Source organism: Oreochromis aureus, linkage group 7, assembly GCF_013358895.1.
Source record: "Oreochromis aureus strain Israel breed Guangdong linkage group 7, ZZ_aureus, whole genome shotgun sequence".
NCBI classification, from domain to species: Eukaryota; Metazoa; Chordata; class Actinopteri; order Cichliformes; family Cichlidae; genus Oreochromis; species Oreochromis aureus.
The window spans coordinates 52,900,748-52,920,704 of NC_052948.1; the positions used below are offsets into that span (position 1 = coordinate 52,900,748).

The following is a 19,957-nucleotide window of genomic DNA, read 5'->3' on the forward strand; positions in this document are numbered from 1 at the left end:
TCAATACAAACAGCTGACCTGATGCTACCTCCCTGGACCTTTTTTGGGGGGTAACAACAATAAAAATAATTATATTTATATTTATAACAAGGCGCAATAATAAATAATGTTCAATAATAACAGTGTGTAATACACATACACTTATTTTTCATTTTATTACTAAGTTAAGTTACTGTGTTGTGATGTGTCGTGTCGTGTTGTACGTAGTGCCGACGTGGGACAGTTTTCCAATTTCATTGTACTATTGTACTATGTATGTATGACTGTGCAATGACAATAAAGAGTTATCTTGTCTTATCTTTTCTTTTCTTATCTTAGCTTAGTTTTTAGATTAGCATGTTAACCTAATAATGCTAAATGCTAATGATGACATGCTTTTTTTTTTTAGCTGTTTACCTGTTAATGATGATAGAATACAGTACAGGTTATTCAGGTTAGTCAGGACAGAAAACAGATGAAAGCAGGAAGAAGAGGTTTTGCAATGGGATATTATTAAAGTGCAGAACATTACAGCCCAAACAGAAGCTGGCAGCCTATATACTGCTACAGTTTTTCCTTCAGCACCGTGTGATGATGCTGTTCCAAATTTTTTAACCCCACACTCCAAAAATATTCATGCCCAAAATCCAGCTTTGAACTGATTTGATTACATGCACATTTCCATTGAGATTTTCTACATGAGCACATTTATTGAAATCTGAACAAATGGAATTTACCTGATTGGTATACATTCACTTTATAGTTAACATATTTTAATTAGTGTTTCCTTAGTTTCCTTCATTATTTGAATAAATAAACCTTTGAATTTTTATATTTCAATTGCGTTTTACTGAGAATTACTACTTCATGTTTATGAGAGTCAATGATCTTTACTCTGTATTTGTTCCATACAGGCTCATAAGTACAACAGTGTCTGCACATGAATTTTTAACTGATCAAGTCCTGTTTCTAGTCCATGTTTGAGTTAATAATTAGTCCAGCAACAGTGGTGCCGTTTCTTTGTTGTTGTTATTTTGCAATTGTTTGTGTAAAATTATATATTTTTCCTCCACATGCATTTGCGTAGTCTCTGGGTTTTCTTTTTTGTGAGCTTAACTATTACATGCACAACACGAATCAGTACTGTAGTGAATATCCTTTCTTCATTTCTGTGTTTATATAAAGCAGTTATCAGCACCCAGTTCTAACCTGCTGCAGCTGTCCTGCTTGGGTTAAAGGCTCAAGGGCTACCCAGAGATAAATGCTTCTGAATGGATTGTTCAAACTGGATCTGACAGACATTTGTGAGTCGATTCTATTGACACAAGAAAACTGGTGATACAAACAACTGGTGCAAGGCTTTCTGTGAAAAACAGTGTTACTGCACTGCACTATGAATCAAAAAGTTATACATATTTTTGTATGTTTTATATCTCCCTAGAATCAGCAGCATTATAAGCATAATTTTTGCATGGCATGTTTTTGTGCCTCAAAGCGCTGCTGTCATTATGGCAGACCACAGGACTCTGTCACATTCTGTCAAATCAACTCAGCCAATAGTTTGGGGGGGGGGGTTTGGTTTTGTTTTTTTCTAATTTTTGAAAATAGGAACCCTGATGTCCTGGAGCAATTAAACCCCATTTTGGACCCCCAGACCATGACCATTAATCACCGTTTCTGCAGAGCTTATGTAACCTGTGATTCTGTTGTCTTCCTGTTCATAAAATAAACACATGGCACTGCTACATTTTTTAGATGTTGCTGAAACAAACTGATCAAATGCTCACATTTTTTTTTAAAGTTTCATCAGTTTTTGTGCTAAATAGACATCCCTGTATAAATATAAAAAACAATCCTGCAACAGTTTTAACACCTACAAAATCTCAGTGTGTGTGTTCAGAAACCAGTTACTGCAAAAACAAATACAGACTCTTACAGAATGTTAATGAGGGTTTGCTCTGACAGCACATTAGTTTAACCCTCAACAAAGTTTTTTTCTTCTTCTTTCTTCCTTTTTTTTTTTTTTTTTTTTTTTTATATCAGCCTAGCTGACCTACATTTGAAGTCTCAGCACACAAAGCGTTAACTGCGTTAAACCTTCGTCCTGACTTGGTTCGCGAACTGTGGGCGTGCCAAAGCGGCTGTCAGTGCAAAAGTGGGATATTTGTACACGACAGTACAGGGACTCCGAGAGAGGGGGGCTGGTCATGCTTTGGGGCATTGGTAGTTTTTTAAACATCAGTACTATTACTCAGTCATGGCTCGGATACTAAACCTCATCAGAGTTCAGTTGCGCAGAGATTTAGCCTCGTGTCGAGGCGTCGCTGGGCAGCCTCTGAGAACCATCAGCTGCACCTCAAGAAAACAAGCAGAGGAGAGGTGAGACAGTTTAGTTTGAATCATTTTTAAGGATTCTTCTCATGCAGCCAGTTATGGTCAGGGTAACGACCACAAATGAGGCTTTAAAAGTGCCATGAAAGTGATCGATTTGTGCAGCAAAACTTAACGTGATATGCAAGCTTCACACAAAACTTGCACTTAACACAGTTAAGTCTTATCTGACCTTAAAGTCTCAACTTGCTGACCTCAGTACATCATTATAAAGCTACATTTGTAATCTGTGCATGTTGCATGGCGCTGTAGTTTGTTTACCTGCAGTTAAATTGCTTCCTGTCCTGGCAGTGATGCATCTTCAGTTTTGGGAAAGCGGTGGAAGGACACTGCAGAAACTGTCATCATTGGTGGAGGGTGTGTGGGCGTCAGCTTGGCCTATCACCTGGCCAAAGCTGGGATGAAGGATGTGGTGCTGCTTGAGAAGACTGAGCTGACAGCTGGATCTACCTGGCATGCTGTAAGTCTACAAAACTGGGCCAAAGACCCTACAGGGATCTACAGGGTCATGAATGTGAAACCAGAGAAAGGCCAGGGTCACACAGTATCCTTGCAGCACCTTTTATTTCCATGTTGCTTTGCGACCATTATTAACTTCATTAACAATGAAAGGACCAAAGCCCAAAGTCAATAAACCACTGCTCCCATTAAACTTGAATTTTACATCAGTTATATAAAGAAATCTTTACATTTGCTTCATTTCCTTGAGTTGAATTGTAATCTGACAGTTGGAGTTTTGCATAAGACAGAGAAACTAGCAAATGGTCAAAAATAAGAGACTGGAAAGAGGGTATATTTGGTATTTGCGCTTGGAAAATGAGAAACTTTTTTTTTTTTCAAATTGCCTTTAGTTTTATATTCTCTGAATGATCTTTCTTAGCTTAATACTTAAGAAAAATTTAATAAAATGACTCAATTTTGGGTCTTGGGTCAGTGATGTGATGTGGTGTAATGATAAGCATAAAATGTCTCCAGAACAATTTGAGGGCACTAAGCCTTTAATACTGCTAGAAAATTAAAGTTTGGCTCTTCCTTGACAGTGAAAGTGTTTAGAGCCAGTACTGGCTGTCATCCAGTTGTTACTCCCTTTCCACTGAGAGCAACTGTTAAGTTTTCAAGGTACTTGAGGTCCTGATCCTCTTGCTCCTTACACTCCATGTTATTCATTTACAAAAACGCAACACCCCTATACTATTAATAGACATTTCACATGTCAGAGGGGAAACTTGCTCTTCACTTACTCGCCTCATTGGATGGGATGGGATGGGAGAGGGGGGTGGGGGGCTAGAGCCTATCCCAATGGACACTGGGTGAGGAAGTAGGGTAGCTGCTGGAGGAAACGGTTTACAAATACTGACTTATAATTGCCAACCAATATATGTAATTCGAATCAGAATCAGAATACTTTATTGATCCCTAGGGGAAATTATGTTGGTTACAGTGCTCCAGTACAAACAGTAACAAAAACAGACAATACAAGAAGTAAGAAATAGCACAATATATACATATATATATATATATAAGTCACTTACTAATACATTTCTGAATAAGAAAGAAGAGCATGTGCAAAAAGTGTGTAGCTATAGCACTATACTGTGTGTTAGGTGGATCAGTTGTACAGGGAGGTGGCCACAGGCAGGAATGATTTCCTGTGTCGTTCAGTGCTGCTTTTTGGTAATCTCAGTCTCTCACTGAACGTGCTCCTGTGGCTAGCCAACATGTCATGGATTGGGTTGGAGGAATTATCCAACATTGTCTTTATCCTGGATAACATTTGCCTCTCCATCACCACCCTAAGAGAGTCCAGCTCCATCCCCACAACATTGCTGGCCTTGCGGATCAGTTTATTGAGTCTGTTAGCATCAGCAACCTTCAGGACTTCTTTTTTAATGCTTAGTTGTGGTATAATGAAGAGCGGTATTAGGGGTTCAGATGATGTATATTGCTTTAAGGAGTATTTTAGTGTTTTGGCTCATTGATTTTTTGCTGCCCCCAAGTGGCCAAAAAGCAGTTTTTGCAGCTTTAAGTTGGAATATGTAAAAGCCGTATCTTGGTGGGTGTATTTTCCAATCATTTTAATGGTGTGTTCGTATTTCAGGCTGGCTTGACAACATATTACCATCCAGGCATCAACCTCAAGAAAATCCACTATGACAGCATAAAATTATATGAGACCCTGGAGGCTGAAACTGGACAGGTGAGGTACTTTGCTTAGCTTTCGTAGCTTTTACAAGCATAACTGTATGTGTATATTTGTATACCTTTTATATTGACTTTCTCTGCAGGCAGTGGGCTTGCACCAGCCTGGCAGCATTCGTATTGCTTCAACACCAATTCGAGTGGATGAAATGAAGTACCAGATGACTCGCACACACTGGCATGTGACAGAACAGTACCTCATCGGACCAGAAAAAATCCAAGAACTCTTCCCTCTGCTTAATATGGATAAGGTCTGTATGCCCTTGTGGATTAGTCACATTAATGACTTCTGATAGCAAGAAGTCATTAATTCGATTGTTGTCAAACTTGTTCCTGCTCAATCTTTTTTATTGTCTTGAAACAGACATTAGAAACTGTGAAGAGGTACAGTGTTTATCTGAATCTTGACAGATGTGTTTTTGGTATTCAGGTGATTGTTGTCAGGTGTGTGGGCCAAGGGCGGGAGCCCACAGTGAGCTCCGCCCAGGCAGAGAGAGAGAGAGAGAGAGAGAGAGAGAGAGAGAGAGAGAGAGAGAGAACCGAAACAGCAAATGTAGCCTTGTGGGGCCGGCCGGGCAGGCACGGAGACCATGACACAAACTATGTGGCATTTCTAAATGACTCTCTGCATCTTTTATTTGTAGCATGGTTTTGTAAACAAACTAATTCCATCTAGTTCAGACATTTCAGACAATCATGTCAGTATTTATGTATCGCTGATCTATTTCTGTATATCTATTTTTAATTATTAAATTAGGTCTGTAGACCCTACAAAAATAGAGAGAAAACCCCAACAGTAAGATGAGCAAACACTTGGTGACAGTGGGAAGGAAAAACTCCCTTTTAACAGAAAGAAACCTCTGGCTCGGGGAAGGCCAGCCATCTGTCATGACCGGTTGGGGGTAATCAAAATCGAGAAATATGTAAAAAATTATTACTTTATATAAGTTTTAAACATGAGTAGAAATTTTGCTGAAATATGGATGAGCTATTAAATTTCAAAATGAATTTAGAAATAATTTTATTATTATTTTGTTGCTGAAACATGTCATTATATGTTCCTGGTTTTGTGCTCTTGGCTCTGTCCAAAGTTCACAGTTTAGCATTAGAGCCAAAGCAAAACATCTTGACGAGTGTCGTAAAGTTGGGCTTTAAAGTTGACCTGATCCAGCGCTCCTCAAATTTATCAAACACAGTTATGATAAGGGAATAATTAGTTGATCTAATATTAGGTTATTTGGTATGACATCAGCTTAGAAAGGTAAAACCCACAAATCTCTTAAGTTAAAAGACCCAAAGAATGAGACATTTGTTGAAATGTTGTTGACCCCCCGTCTGCTTATGTGCTTAGAATCGTTGATATTATGTGTAGTTATTGAAAGCTTTAAGTATCTAAGCGTATTTCACTGTTACCAATACATCTTCATGGAGCTGCTTGATCAGCTCAGTATTAAGTTTATTATTATTGGATCACCATTTTGAATTTGTTGTGTGAAGGTTTCTGTTTAATCTTAGGTGTTGGCAGGTCTTTACACCCCAGGAGACGGCCACATCGACCCTTACTCTCTGACTATGGCTCTGGCTGCTGGAGCTCGTATGTATGGTGCCCAAATTTATAATAATGCCCCCGTGACGAGCCTCAAGCCAACGTCTGATGGCAAGTGGGACGTGCAGACCTCTCATGGAACAATTCGGGCAAACTGCATTGTCAACACAGCAGGTGAATATTCATAATCTCTATACGCATTTATTCAAAAGATAATAGGAGCGGTGATCCTGATAGTTTAGATGACAACACTATATCCATGCAGATGATGTAAGGAAAAGTACAAGGGAATAAGTGCAGTCCAAAACGCACATGTGACTACGTTCAAGTCCAGATTTTTCCAAGTTTCTTCAAATATAGAAACTTGAATAGTTTTTGTTTCATTTGTTTCTTTTTTGTGGGAAAAGGATAGATCTTGGATTTCAGAGCACAGTAAAACATCTTATCTATCAATAGATACTCTGGTAGGTGACCTTTGCCCACCCAGAACACTGGCTGAAAAGTTTAGAAAACAGAGTTTTTGGTCTGAACCGGGTCATACCAGTTCTTGGGGGATTTTGTTGGCCGCGACTCCTTGCTGCTGTTGCCTGTTTTTCTGGCAGAAGTTCAAGAATGTGCTTCACTCTCTTTCTCCTGTCTGTGCTCCCCTGTGGAGTCATGCATTTCATTAGTCACCCTTTTTTAATGTAATGCAAAAACTTAGAAACAAATGGCAAATGAAACAGCGACTATAGTCAAAAAACCACCTCCGAGTTTCAAAGATATGCATGGTTTAAAATGAACAAACTGTCCATAGAAACAAAACTATGTCTGTGCATGTGTTTTGGAGCACACACAAAGGCGTAAAGAAGCTGAAAATAGCAAATACTTAGCAGCAGAGCAAATGTTTTACTGCTTCATTCACATTTTCTTCCTTTCATATTTTCTTTACTCTGGTTGAATCCAGTTATGTTGAGACCTTGCTGGCATTTCGCTATCACTGTAACAGCCAATCGACTTAGGGCAACAGGTCAGATTTCATCCAATCTTGAAGCAGCAGCACATGTAATCCTCCTCCTGCTCCTGACATGCAGTTCTAAGCCTTTCACAGCTGCGCTGCTGCTCCTTGTTGCATGCAGGGACCTTGGGTTTGTGGTTTAGCTTTAACAACTTTAAATTCATTCGATTAATATAGTTTTTTGTGGTTCTTGAGTTACTTCTGCTTCATGGGCAGTCTCACATAGCGTGGCAAAAAACACCTTTACATTCTCAAACTCTGTGCTTCTACAGTAAACATCTGTTTGTTGAAAACATCTCACAGTTGAAAGTGTGGTCTGCAGTACAGCCTGTAAGTCCTCTTCCTATCGAAGCATCCTCCTTACCAAAGAGGGGCTCAGTTGAAGCCAAAGCTCGTAATTGCCATGTGAACCTAATGTACGAGGCAATCGTTTGATTATCTTCAGTGTTTTTTAACTGTTTCTGTCTGAAGTGCTAGAGTCTGTTCATCATGTAAAATATGTGTGTACAGGCTGGTTTGGTTCTACTTGGAATTTCATGTGATGTTTCAAAGATTTTTGCATTTATTCATCTGCTTCCCCATTGCATAACCTTTGATCAGTTATTAATAAAAACTGTTTCTAATACTTCACTAGTTATCATTTTTAGCTCTTACTTAATCGTTAGTCTTAAAAACTATTTATTAGCTTTAAATCAGAAACTTGTAGCTCACCATTTCATTTCCTTGTCCATCCTTATTATAGCAGATTGCATGACGAAATAGTGTAAGTGTATGGCCAAACTAGCAAAGTTAAAACCTTGCTTTAGTTCATTGAGGTTTAAGCATTTGTTTTTGCACCACTCACTTAAGGTCCCGCCCACAGCATTTCAGTCAGGCTAGAGTTTTGACTTTGATTGGGCCATTGCAGCAACTTGATTATTTTCTTTTTCAGTCATTCTGTTGCAGATTTTCTTATGTGCTTGGGATCACTGTCTTGTTGTATGACATAAATTTCAGCCAAGCACTAGCTGTTGGACAGATTGCCTCATGTTTGACTGTAGAAACTGCAACATGCAGAAGAATTCATGGTCGACTCAGGGACTGCAAGGTGCCCATGTCCTTTGGTTGCAAAACAAGCCTAAATCATCATCACCAATCCACCGTGTTGACAGTTGTTATGAGATGTTTATGCTGTGCATACACTTTGTCTGTCCAAAGGACATTGTTGCAGAGGTCTTGTGGTTTGCTCAGATGAGAAGAGAAGAGGCTTTCTTCTGGCAACCCTTCCAAACAAGTGATACCTGCTCAGTGTTTTTTTTTTTGTTTTTTGTTTTTTTTGTACTGTACTGTCATTAATTTTCAAATTTAGCATGCTAACCAAGCCCTGTACAGTCTGAGATGTAGCTTTTGCAGGGGGGGTTTCTTTTGCAGTCTATGCGAACATTGTAAATGGGCTGGTTCTTATATCTACACTCAGAGCACTTCTGTTTAACTTGGCTTATTCACTCATTCACACAAGCACTTTTTCAATGCTTTTCCTATGTAAGTACTTTCTATCTAGCATTCACACACACTCATACTGCAATGGATGCACTGGAGAGCGCCTTAGTATCTTGACCAGTATATTTTGCATGCAGAGTGGAACAGAGAGACATCAAACCACCAACCATCTAATTAATAAGGGACCTGCTCTACTTCCCGAGCCACAGCCACCCCAAATTGTACAATCTGACGTTGCAACAACTGTGGCTTTGTGTTGACACAACCCTGAATCTTCCAGACCAGCAAAATGCCAAAACTATATACATTGTTCACACTTTCTAATGATCTATAAATTAAGTGCATTTTTAGCAGCACCTGGCTGCTACTTGCCCTCTGAATTCCTGTGAAAGCAGTAAGTGTGATTTGGCAGTTTTGCATTATGTTATCCTTTATATTTAGCTAATTATATAAACTATAATCCATCACTTCTGGATATCTCTTCTGACCATTCAGTGCCTCACATTGTAACATATAAACTGGGTAAAGCATTTTTTGTTTTGAATCGTTGAAGTATTACTTCTGGCTAACTTGAATAAACTGGGTTTCTTCAAAGTTGTTTTATGCATACCACAGTTGACTAGGAGTACCCGCTGAACTAGACGTATTCTGAGCATGTGGCAAACAGCTGTTTCAGCCTCTGATTTTACAGTAAATTGGTCTGACTATTATAATTCTCAGAGAAACAATTTAGCAGAATTTTTTTTGTTTGGCTTCTTTACTCTTAAAGTATACATTGAATAATGTAGAGCTGTGAACCCTGAGGGTAACTTCTGATTCAAGTCTGGTGTCTTCTCTCATGTGATTTTTATAGTGTGACTTGTATTTCTGTTTGAGATCCTCAGATTTTATTCTTTTTTTTTGCTTGTAATGCTCATACATTAGATTAGCGATAGGGCTCTTAAACTAGTTCCTCGTGGTTTCTATTGAAGGAGCAGTCAGTGTTTTCACTTCTGAAATTCTATTAGAAATCCAGCTTGCATCAGTACTAGCACACCTTGCCTCCTTTTACCTTGGTGGCATATTTTCAAAAATTGACCTCAGAGGTCAGTGCTCACATTGTAGCATCACATAGTTGGTGTAGATTTGTCAGCTGCACATCCTTTATACGAATTTCCCATTCTACCACATCCCATTGTTCTATTAGATTGAGATCTGGTGACTGTGGCGTACAATGAAATCATTGTCATGTTCAAGAAACCAGTTAGAGATGGACTTTCAGCCTTGTGACCTTGTGTGTTATCCTGCTGAAAGCAGCCATCAGAAGATGGGTACAAATGTGATCATGATGGGATAGATGTGATCAGCAGCAATACTCAGGTAGACTGTGCCATTAAAAAAATGCTTATTTGGTACCAAAGTGCCAAATGTGTGCCAAGGAAATATTCCAGGAACCATTACACCACCACTAGCATCAACCATTGGTTGATATAAAGCAGGATACATCCTTGTTTTCATGTTGTTTATGCAAAATTCAGATCTTACCCTCCAAATGTTGCAGCACTTCTATTGTTGTGGCAGCCAGACTCCTCCTGCTGCTGTAGCTCATGTGCTTCAGGTTTAGACATAATGAGCATTCAGAGCTGCTCTTCTGCATATCTTGGTTGTAACAAATCATTATTTGACTTGCTGTTACCTTCTTATCAGCTCGAAGCACTCGGGCCATTTTTCTTTAATCTTTGGCATGAACATGGGATTTTCACCCAAAGAACTGTTGCTCACTAGATATTCTTTCTTTTCTGGATTATTGTCTGTAAACCCTAAAGATGGTTGTGTTAAGAAGACAGTTCTAAACAAATATTTGTCAAAGGTGCATTTAGAGATCGAGAGCGAGCCAACTCTATCTGTTGGCTGACTTCACCTCTTCAGCTGAATTGACTGCATCTAATTTGTTTTCAGGTTTCTGGGCCCGGGAGGTTGGCAAGATGATTGGGTTTGAACACCCTACTATTCCAGTGCATCACCAGTACGTTGTGACAGCAACAATACCGGAGGTGAAGGCTCTGAAGAAGGAGCTGGCGGTCATCAGGGACCTGGAGGCGTCTTATTACCTGCGTCAGGAAAGAGATGGCCTGCTGTTTGGCCCCTATGAGAAGATGGAAAAGATGGTTTTACAGGACTCCTGGGTGAGAGATGGAGTACCACCAGGTCTGTCTGCCACATGAGATTTTTGAATCCAAATATTTCTACAAAGTTTTCATCTTCCTGTGCCTGACTGTTTCTATCTGCCCACAGGTTTTGGTAAGGAGCTGTTTGAGTCTGACTTGGACAGGATAATGGAGCATGTTGAAAAGGCCATGGAGATGGTCCCTGTACTAAAGAAAGCTGACATCATTAACATTGTTTCTGGACCAATCACATACACTCCTGACCTCCTGCCTATGGTTGGACCACACTGTGGAGTTCGCAACTACTGGACAGCGATTGGCTTTGGGTGTGTGTTTAGTCAGGTGTTGCTGAACCGTTTCTGGCTAAAATACTGCTAAGAGGTGAAAGACAGAAAAAATAGCTGATCTAGTATGAGTCATTGATTTGGCTAGCATTACAACATGCAGTTGGAGTTGCATCCCAACTATATGTAACTTACAAATGTGATGCACATATTTTTAGATGCAGTGTGACTTAAACCTCTAGAAGACTTTGATTTTCTTTGAAAAGCTTTATTTTTTTTCTTAAAATCCATCAAAGCCAATCCATAATACTTAAAGCTCGGATTTAATATTTGTTCAGGTATGGTATTATTCATGCTGGTGGCATTGGCAAGTTCCTGAGTGAATGGATCATGAACGGAGAACCTCCATACGACCTGATCGAATGCGACCCCAACCGCTATGGCAAGTGGACTGATGTACCCTTCATGTGTGCCAAAGCTCGAGAATCCTATGGCTTCAACAATGTGGGTAAGAAGAACATGGGTCAGCGGCACAGCATTTGTGGAACAGAGCCTTCTATTATATTGTTACTAAAAGCCTGCTGTGTCCTCCTCATGCTGTTGGTCACTGCAGTTGGTTACCCCAAGGAGGAGCGTTTTGCTGGCCGACCAACCTGCCGAACTAGTGGTGTTTATGAGCTGCTGAAAGACAAAGGATCTATGGGCTTTCATGCTGGCTGGGAGCAACCTCACTGGTTCTACAAACCTGGAGACGACATTGGATACAAGTAAGGTTTCTCTGTAAATTTCTAACAGTGTCTTTTTTTTATGGAAAATCTGAATGCTAATTTTTTCCACTTGAATCCACTGTGCATTACAGCACCACATCCACCACCCTTCAAGCTCTTTCAGTTAGTACAGGTACAAGTTCGCCTGAGATCATCTAACAGGCTTTCTGATGATATTAGCACAAGAGGACCATTTAAATTCCCCACTGAAATTGAACAGCTGCTACTGTTCAAGAACACATGGAGCAGATGAACAAGTCTCTTTTACAAACCCACATGTTGATGAGCCTTTGGGTTGTCCAAACCTCAAACATATCCAGTTGGCCTTCTTGGCAGTTGCATATTTGGTTCTTTCTGGGACATAGTTATTTTAGTTTGTATGGAAGCTAAAAGCTGTGGTTATAATCTTGCAAAACAATTACTGTGTCTTGCAATGCAACTTTCCGCTAGCTAGTTTTGCACAATAAAATATTTATTTTTAGCCATGCTAACAGCAGTGTTGGTCAGTACTTCCTCCATTCGGGTCCAGACTGAATATCTCAAATAGTTGGACAGACATTTTTTATAGGCACTCTGGGTAATCTCATGATATCTCATGTAGAGCCTGACCGATCAGCCAGTTGATCCGAGCAGTCGGATCAGCTATAACATGGGAGTCTTTTAAAACATTATCTCTTTATCTGAATTGAGTGTAAATGAGTAAATGGATAACTACACATGAGAAATGTTATGGAAAAAATATCAGCCTGTATATTGGAATACTCAGTCTTTAAAAGACCAAATATTGGTACTGGTATGAGTTTGTTTTGCTCAGGCTCTGTTCTCTAGTGTCAGCATGAGGTTATCATCAGTTATAGGGGGTCGGGTTCTGTTTTGGACAACATTTTGGACAACTTCTCTGATTTCATCCATACTTCCACCCATTTATTTTCTTTAACACTTATCCAGTGGAGTGTAGTAGGGAGGTCAAAGATGTCACATGTCAAGACCATCTCAGCCTTTCCTTTCTTTCTTTGTCTCCAAATTGCTTAACCTGAGCTTTCCTGTTGATATATTCATTTCTAATGCTGTCGATCCTGGTCACTCCCAATGAAAATCTGAGCATCTTCAACTCCACCTGTGTCCACCTGTGTGCCCCCGTGCTCCACTCTTATATGTCACCCTATGTTCTTCCCTCTTCTTGAAACATACACACCGCAGCTATTTCCATCCTTTTTGCAAAATCCACCACCATCCATATTCAACCACTACCCTTCCACATTTCTTTCCTGACGCCTACCCAGCACCTCATGCTCTCTGTTCCTGGCACCTACATGTCCAGTGAATCTCTTGTCAGTCTCTCCTCCATGGGAACACTCTATCACTAAATCCAACTTACTCCAGAATTCCTGTTTCTCTTCCAACTATCCAACCTTTGGGGGATAAACACATTCAACATTACCCCTTTGATTTCTAGTTTCAAACTCATGATCCTGTCTTGCACTCTCTTCACCTTTACAACCCTAAACACATAATCTAACTTCAAAATTATCCCTACTTCATTTCTCTTCCCATCCATGTTAGAAAGGTTTGAATCCACCTCCAATGCTTCTGGCCTTGCTTCCCTTCCCCATAGTCCCCAGTCTTCATTTTCTCCATCATATCAGCCAGCTCTCTCTTTACCAGTCATAGTCCCTCCATTTAAAGTACTTACTCTCTCTGCCACACTCCTGCATTTCCTTCTCTTTCGCTGCCTCCAAACATGCCTTCCCGCTTTCCTTCTCTTTTATCTTCAGCCAACAGTAGCACAGTTTCCGCCGGCACCCTGTTGGCCAACAGCACTGCATGTGATTGTTGTTAAACTGGGCCTCAATCCATCCACTATGGTTTGATCTGCCAATGATTTACCATTGGATGCCCTTCTTGATGGAACCATCTCATTTATCCAGTCTTGGGGACAGCACTGTGTTGGCTTGTGTCAATTCTAACTAGAACCGCTTAAAAAGATTGTTGAATTTGCTCCAAAATAAGCTTTGAACATTTTTTATGCAATAGCAATGGATAGTGTTGCTTTGTTTGATGTTACAGAATGCAGTGCCTGCACAGGTGTTGGCATGTCTGCAAAACTTTAAAACTTTTATCAGTGTTTTCTCTTTGTCTTCTGGTCTTGTTAATATTTCATTCCCATTGGAACAATATTCACTCAGTGCACTGCCCTTTTACAGTGAACTTATAACACTTTCAAATAGAAAAAGTAATAAAATAAGGAAATCACTGGTCAATAAAATACAGAGTTAACTGATTTTGTGTTGTGCTCAGACCCAGCTTCCAACGCACCAACTGGTTTGGACCAGTTGGAAGAGAGTGTAAGCTGGTGATGGAGAAGGTGGGAGTAATAGACCTGACACCTTTTGGCAAGTTCATAGTAAAGGGGAAGGACTCACACAAGCTTCTGGATCGCCTCTTTGCCAACACCATGCCCAAGGTAGAAGACTTAATGTAAACTGTTCAGCTCATAAAAGTGATGATTGTGTTGGTCACATATCCAGTGCGCAGTACTGATACACAAACAGTCCTGACCACACAGCTTTCTCAAACTCCATAACCTGTTTTCAGGTGGGCATGACCAACATCAGCCACATGCTGACACCCTCTGGGAAAGTATACGCTGAGGTTACCATCACCCAGCTGGCACTAGGAGAGTTTCTGCTTGTCACAGGTTCCGGTTCGGAGCTGCACGACCTCAGGTGAAATGCATCAAACCCTTTAAACTTGTGCTATCTCACTCAAATTCAGCCATAGATAATTTAGCAGCAATAATTGTCCTGAATAGTTTCTTTAAATAAAAAATAAAAATTAAATTAAAAAGAATATTTTAAAACATTATGTCTTCATGCAGCTTCAGTGAACCTGGGCTCAATAGATTTTCCAGGCTGGGTTCCTTATTACAGTCTTACTTAGAAAAATAAGGTGTTTTGTTGCATAGTACAGAAAAACACAGAGCTCTATGTTAAGGTAGATACTTTAGATTTTTTCCAAGTTTGTGTTTTTCTTTCAGTTCGCTTTGGGTCGAAATACACCAATACCCATGAATCTCAGTTACTGAAGTGAGTTGCCCAGATGGGATTTAATATTGAAAATGAGTTAACTAATTAGCTCATCAAATAAAAATAACTCTGAAACTCTTTAAATTAATCCCCCAGGAGTATTGCATCATACTAAAAGTTTTCATGCAGTATTTTTATGCAGTGTGGCAGAACTGAATCAGTGCCGCATATCTAAAACTCCACACACATATTGATTTGGACTACATTTCAATATCTCAGTCCCTGCACAGTGCTCCTACTGTTAGCAGTTAAGCAAACACTGTTTTGCTCTCTGTCCTGCGCCCATGTCAAGCTGTGCTAGCTTGCTGTCAGTTTTGTACTGCAGAAACTTAAAACCTATCGGCAGCTGTTAACACAACGCCCCTCGAGCTCCTCCAATCATGAGGCAGAATCATAAACCATTTATTTTCATTCCTTCACTGTAATCAACTCTCTACCACAGTTTAAAAAAAGGCTATGAAGTTTTTTTTTTTTTATGCCATGTAGCGACATCTAGTGGTAATTCACATATTTGCAAAGCCCATAAAATTTGTCTAGTCTATAAATGTACTAACGGCTCTTTGCTTTGTGGATTTGCACTTGCTACAGGTGGATAGAAACTGAAGTTGCACAAGGTGGATATGACGTTGACATTACAAATGTGACAGAAGACATAGGTGTGCTGGGCATTGCCGGACCAAACTCTCGCAAAGTTCTCCAGAAACTGACAAATGAGGATATGAGTGAAGCTGGATTTAAGTTTCTCCACTGCAAGTCCATCCAGCTTGCCGGCAAGCCTGTCCGTGCCATCAGGATCTCCTACACCGGTAGTGCAAGGCAGTTCATTTATTGCGTCTTGCAATGCAACTCTCCCTAGCTAGCTTTGCACAATAATATATATTTTTAGCCATGCCTAACAGCAGTGTTGGTCAGTGCTTCCTCCATACTGGTCCAGACCGAATATTTCAAATAGTGAAAAGAGTGAAATTTTCTACAGGCACTCTAGGTGATCCCCTGACATCTCATCTTTTGTGTCTAAACACAAAAGATAAGAAATTCAAAAACATCAGTTTAGTGAATATAAAAAAATACGGAGGCTCATTTATCCCAAGAAAAGAAAACTCCACATGGATTTCAAGATACTTAGAATTATGAGATACCGAGTGAACATTTTTCACTTACTTTGACAAAAATGCAAGATTCTAATAAAATACTAAGTCAAATAATAAGTCATTATTATCTTTCAGGGGAAAAAGAACAATGTCAAGTATTAAATATAAAATCAATATTATGAATTACTCAGACAAACCTATACCAAAACAAAAATTCTGACTTAATAACTCAAACTTTAGCCTAATTTTTAAAATAAAATGCAAACTATGACTTATTACGAACAAAGTTTAGACATCAATTAAATATTATGACTTGCTAATGCAAAATTCTGAAATATTCATTAAGAGATTTTAGATGCAAACTCAATACGAGGACTTATTATTTTTTGTAATAATAATAATTATTATTATTAGTAGTAGTAGTAAAATTATGATAAGTCAAAATGATGGTTATTGGGTTAAAAGTAGAATTATGAGTTACTGAGATGTTTTATTTAAGAAAAATGTGAGATGTTAAATAAAAATTTGAATTTACTCATTCAAAATTATGCAGAAACCAAACCAAAATCTTTCTTCAACTATTTCAACTACTTTAATTTTCATGTGTCTAGATTTTTATTTCATTAATTTTCATTTTATTTTTATAAAACATGTACACTCCATGGTCTCAGTTCACGGTCTATGGATATTTTCTTTTATTTTTGTGAATCTTTTACAGTGTGCATAGTCTTATAGTTTAGAGTTTATGACTGCCCTCATTCTTTTGTCTTTTCCTTTCAGTGACATAGTTTTCAGTGCTGAGTATCGACATGCTCTGAGGTGTAAGTGTGTTTGTGTGTAGGTGAGCTTGGCTGGGAGCTGTACATTGACCAGAAGGACATGGCAGCTGTGTACCTGGCCATGATGGAAGCAGGAAAAGACGAGGGCATTGACAATTTCGGCACCTATGCCATGGCCTCGCTCCGACTGGAGAAGGGCTTCAGAGGCTGGGGAGCTGAGGTACATACATATATGCATGAAGAAGAAAAAAAAAGTACTTGTTTAAATGTGAAGCAGCATATTACGCAGTAACAGGGAGACAGAGGAAATGAAAACGTCACCTCTTGATAGCTGCGTCTTCCACAAAATCAGCTTCAGCAGGAAACTTTGAGTGTCATATTGCAACTTTTTATAACAATTTTGAATACGTTTCTTGAAAGTATTCAACTGGTATAAAATATGCATCGCAAAAAAGCAAGTCCTTGCAGCCATTCTGCATCCTGTAATTCTGCTGTGAATCAAAGAGGCTTCGGTGTGGTAAGGCAGGCCACGCGTGATGCTTTCTTCAGTATGAAGGCTGTCAAACTGTCGGGGATTCAGATCTTTGGCTGGGATGAAAATTACAGTTCACAAAACCTCACTCATGAATTCATCCACTTTTAAGGACAAAACGGCAACACAAACAAACTACTTGTTGTGACAAAATTCAAGAGAAAAATACAGGCTGCAAATGGAGGGATGCATTTTTTAGACTTTTCATAATGTTTTGGACGACAGCTGTCTTTTTTTGAAGTCAGGAGGGTGCTGCATCACCATCCAGGCTGATTCAAAAAACACAAATCTTGTGGTTTTTCTCCACGATCTGTCTCATAGTGGTACTTTAATATTATATTCCATCAGCGATGAAAACACCAAACACACAGCTTCCCTTTTAGCCCAGTGAAAAACTATGAACTATGGTCCATTTTTTTCTCGCCAAACCCCAAACTGTGTCAATTTCTTCCTTTTCTGATAAAGATATTTTCAAAAGAGGCCTCAAATAAACAGCAGCATATGCTTCACAGTCTAACTTGTAGTGTTTATATTAGAATATCAGCCTTTGGCCTTGATACTGTCATTAGGAGAGTGTGAAACCCAGTGGACCTATCAGGAATAGCATTGTATTGGAAGGGTTAGGGTTTTCACACTTTGCAAAGCCATCATGAGGGCTGGATTTCACTGTTCACTGGGGCCTTGGGTCATAAGATTGAAACCCCTGGATTAGAGGAACATCTGCAAAGCAATGGAGATGAAAGAAAGATGTCTTTGTGTGACTTTGGAAAAGAATCTAAATCTTACAGAGTTGAATTTTTGAGAGAGATGATGTTTCTTCTCTTATCTTTTTCACCTAGTCTGTATATGGTATACACTCCAAACACCTTTTATTAGACCCGTGAAGTTGCATTTCACTGTTTTTAATTTACAACAAATGACACAATTATATTGGTGAAAATTTTACTTTATAAAGTACAGCTTATGACTTCTTTTTTTTTTTTTTATTGATCTTTACAGATGAACTGTGACACCAACCCTCTGGAGGCAGGACTGGATTATTTTATTAAACTAAACAAGGTAACGTTGTTTCCTGCATGCATTCATATTCCAGTTTCAGTCATGCATTTCCTCTTTAACTGTTTGTGTCTGTGGTCCTGCAGCCTGCTGACTTCATCGGCAAAGCAGCTCTCCAGGAGATCAAAGCCAAGGGCCTGAAAAGGAAGCTGTCCTACATTGCTGTGAACACAGATGATATCGACCCCGAAGGCAACGAGACTGTCTGGTACAATGGCAAGGTTAGCGACAACAGAAGATCAAAACTTAATTTCCAATTTAGTTTAAAGATTTGATGATCATTCACACGACGCTGATGTCCCTTGACCTTCTCTTCAGGTGGTTGGCAACACAACCTCTGGAGCCTACAGCTACAGCAGCCAGCAGAGCCTGGCATTCGCTTATCTACCTCTGGAATTAAGCACTTTGGGCCAGAAGGTGGAGGTGGAACTGCTTGGGAAGAAGTACCCTGCCAACATCATCCAAGAGCCCTTAATCCACACTGAGCCCACGCGGACCCGGCTGCAGAAGAAAGCTCAGAGCAAAGCATAAACACAGGCCGTCCTCTCATCAGTTTCCCACCAGTGAATGAAGAACAATCTTGCTGTGAACAAGAGTCAGGGTGGTTCACATCCTGAGTTGCTTGTGTTCACGTCTGTGGCCAGTTCAGGACAACTTTATCCCGTTTTCTTACAAGGAACAAGTCTGAAACAGGCGTGCGAAAGCTCAGCACAGTCTTATAAACTGGGGTGTTCCTGCACCACAGTGTCTTGCATTGTTGACAGAGTAATTTCATTTTTGTAATTTCATGAATGGTTGTCAAATGTTTACGCATCAGCTGTTGTCTCTCTTATGAAGAAGAACTCATTTTCAGATTGAATGGTGCCCAAATAAGTCTTGACTTTTGTGCTTAAAAAAAGATCAGTGTTTGCAAAGCTGTACAAAGATTTAACCAAATGTGTTTTCTGTAAGTATAATTAAATGGATATACATTGATAATTAAAGCACTCACTGTGTTCCCACTCCTTCCCTCTTCCATTTAGTAGTTTACACAGTCAGCCGTGTATACTAACATTGTATTACTGCATACTTTTAAGTATATAAAAATAAAAGTACATCATAGTGAAGCATGTAAAATAAAATCATGATAAGTAATAATCGATTTTTAAATAGTAGCTCCATAGCAAAGTGGTTTACGCATCTGAACAACAAGTGAAAGACCCCGGGTTTGATCTGAGGAAAAGACACTGATACCTTCTGGGTTGAGTCAGGAGAGACATCCAGTGTAAAAACTGCCAACTCAAACATGTTGTGGTGACCCCTTGTGACAGATGAGCACCAAAAAGTAGCTTCTAATAGATAATTATAGTCCTATACCTGATATAAACCAATGCCAAATAATGGTTGATTTACTGCTAGTTAATAAACACAATGCAAATGCAGTACAAATTTTAAATTCAGCAGGAATTGAAAAACAAAACAAAAAATGGGTATGTAGTTCTACAATCAAATAATCAACATTTAATATATTTCTACAGTGAAGTGGAACAGAGAAAATATATGAAATATATTTAGAAACTTGCTCTTAGAAACCACTTAGAAAACACACAATTATTTACAAGTCACAATTATCAGACAGGAACAA

General features: G+C 39.3%; 1 protein-coding gene across 1 annotated transcript; it reads left to right on the top strand.

The window, feature by feature from the left end:
- The first annotated feature begins 2,119 nt into the window (after window positions 1–2,119).
- Window positions 2,120–19,335, top strand: dmgdh (dimethylglycine dehydrogenase). The gene is made up of 16 exons (XM_031733909.2): window positions 2,120–2,358; window positions 2,662–2,830; window positions 4,469–4,567; window positions 4,656–4,820; window positions 6,085–6,289; window positions 10,530–10,778; window positions 10,866–11,064; window positions 11,361–11,530; window positions 11,636–11,789; window positions 14,088–14,253; window positions 14,385–14,515; window positions 15,464–15,681; window positions 16,808–16,965; window positions 18,277–18,336; window positions 18,420–18,554; window positions 18,652–19,335. The coding sequence occupies exons 1-16, from the start codon at window positions 2,237–2,239 to the stop codon at window positions 18,862–18,864; spliced, it is 2,613 nt and encodes an 870-aa protein (XP_031589769.1). The 5' UTR covers window positions 2,120–2,236; the 3' UTR covers window positions 18,865–19,335.
- Window positions 19,336–19,957: the final 622 nt, after the last annotated feature.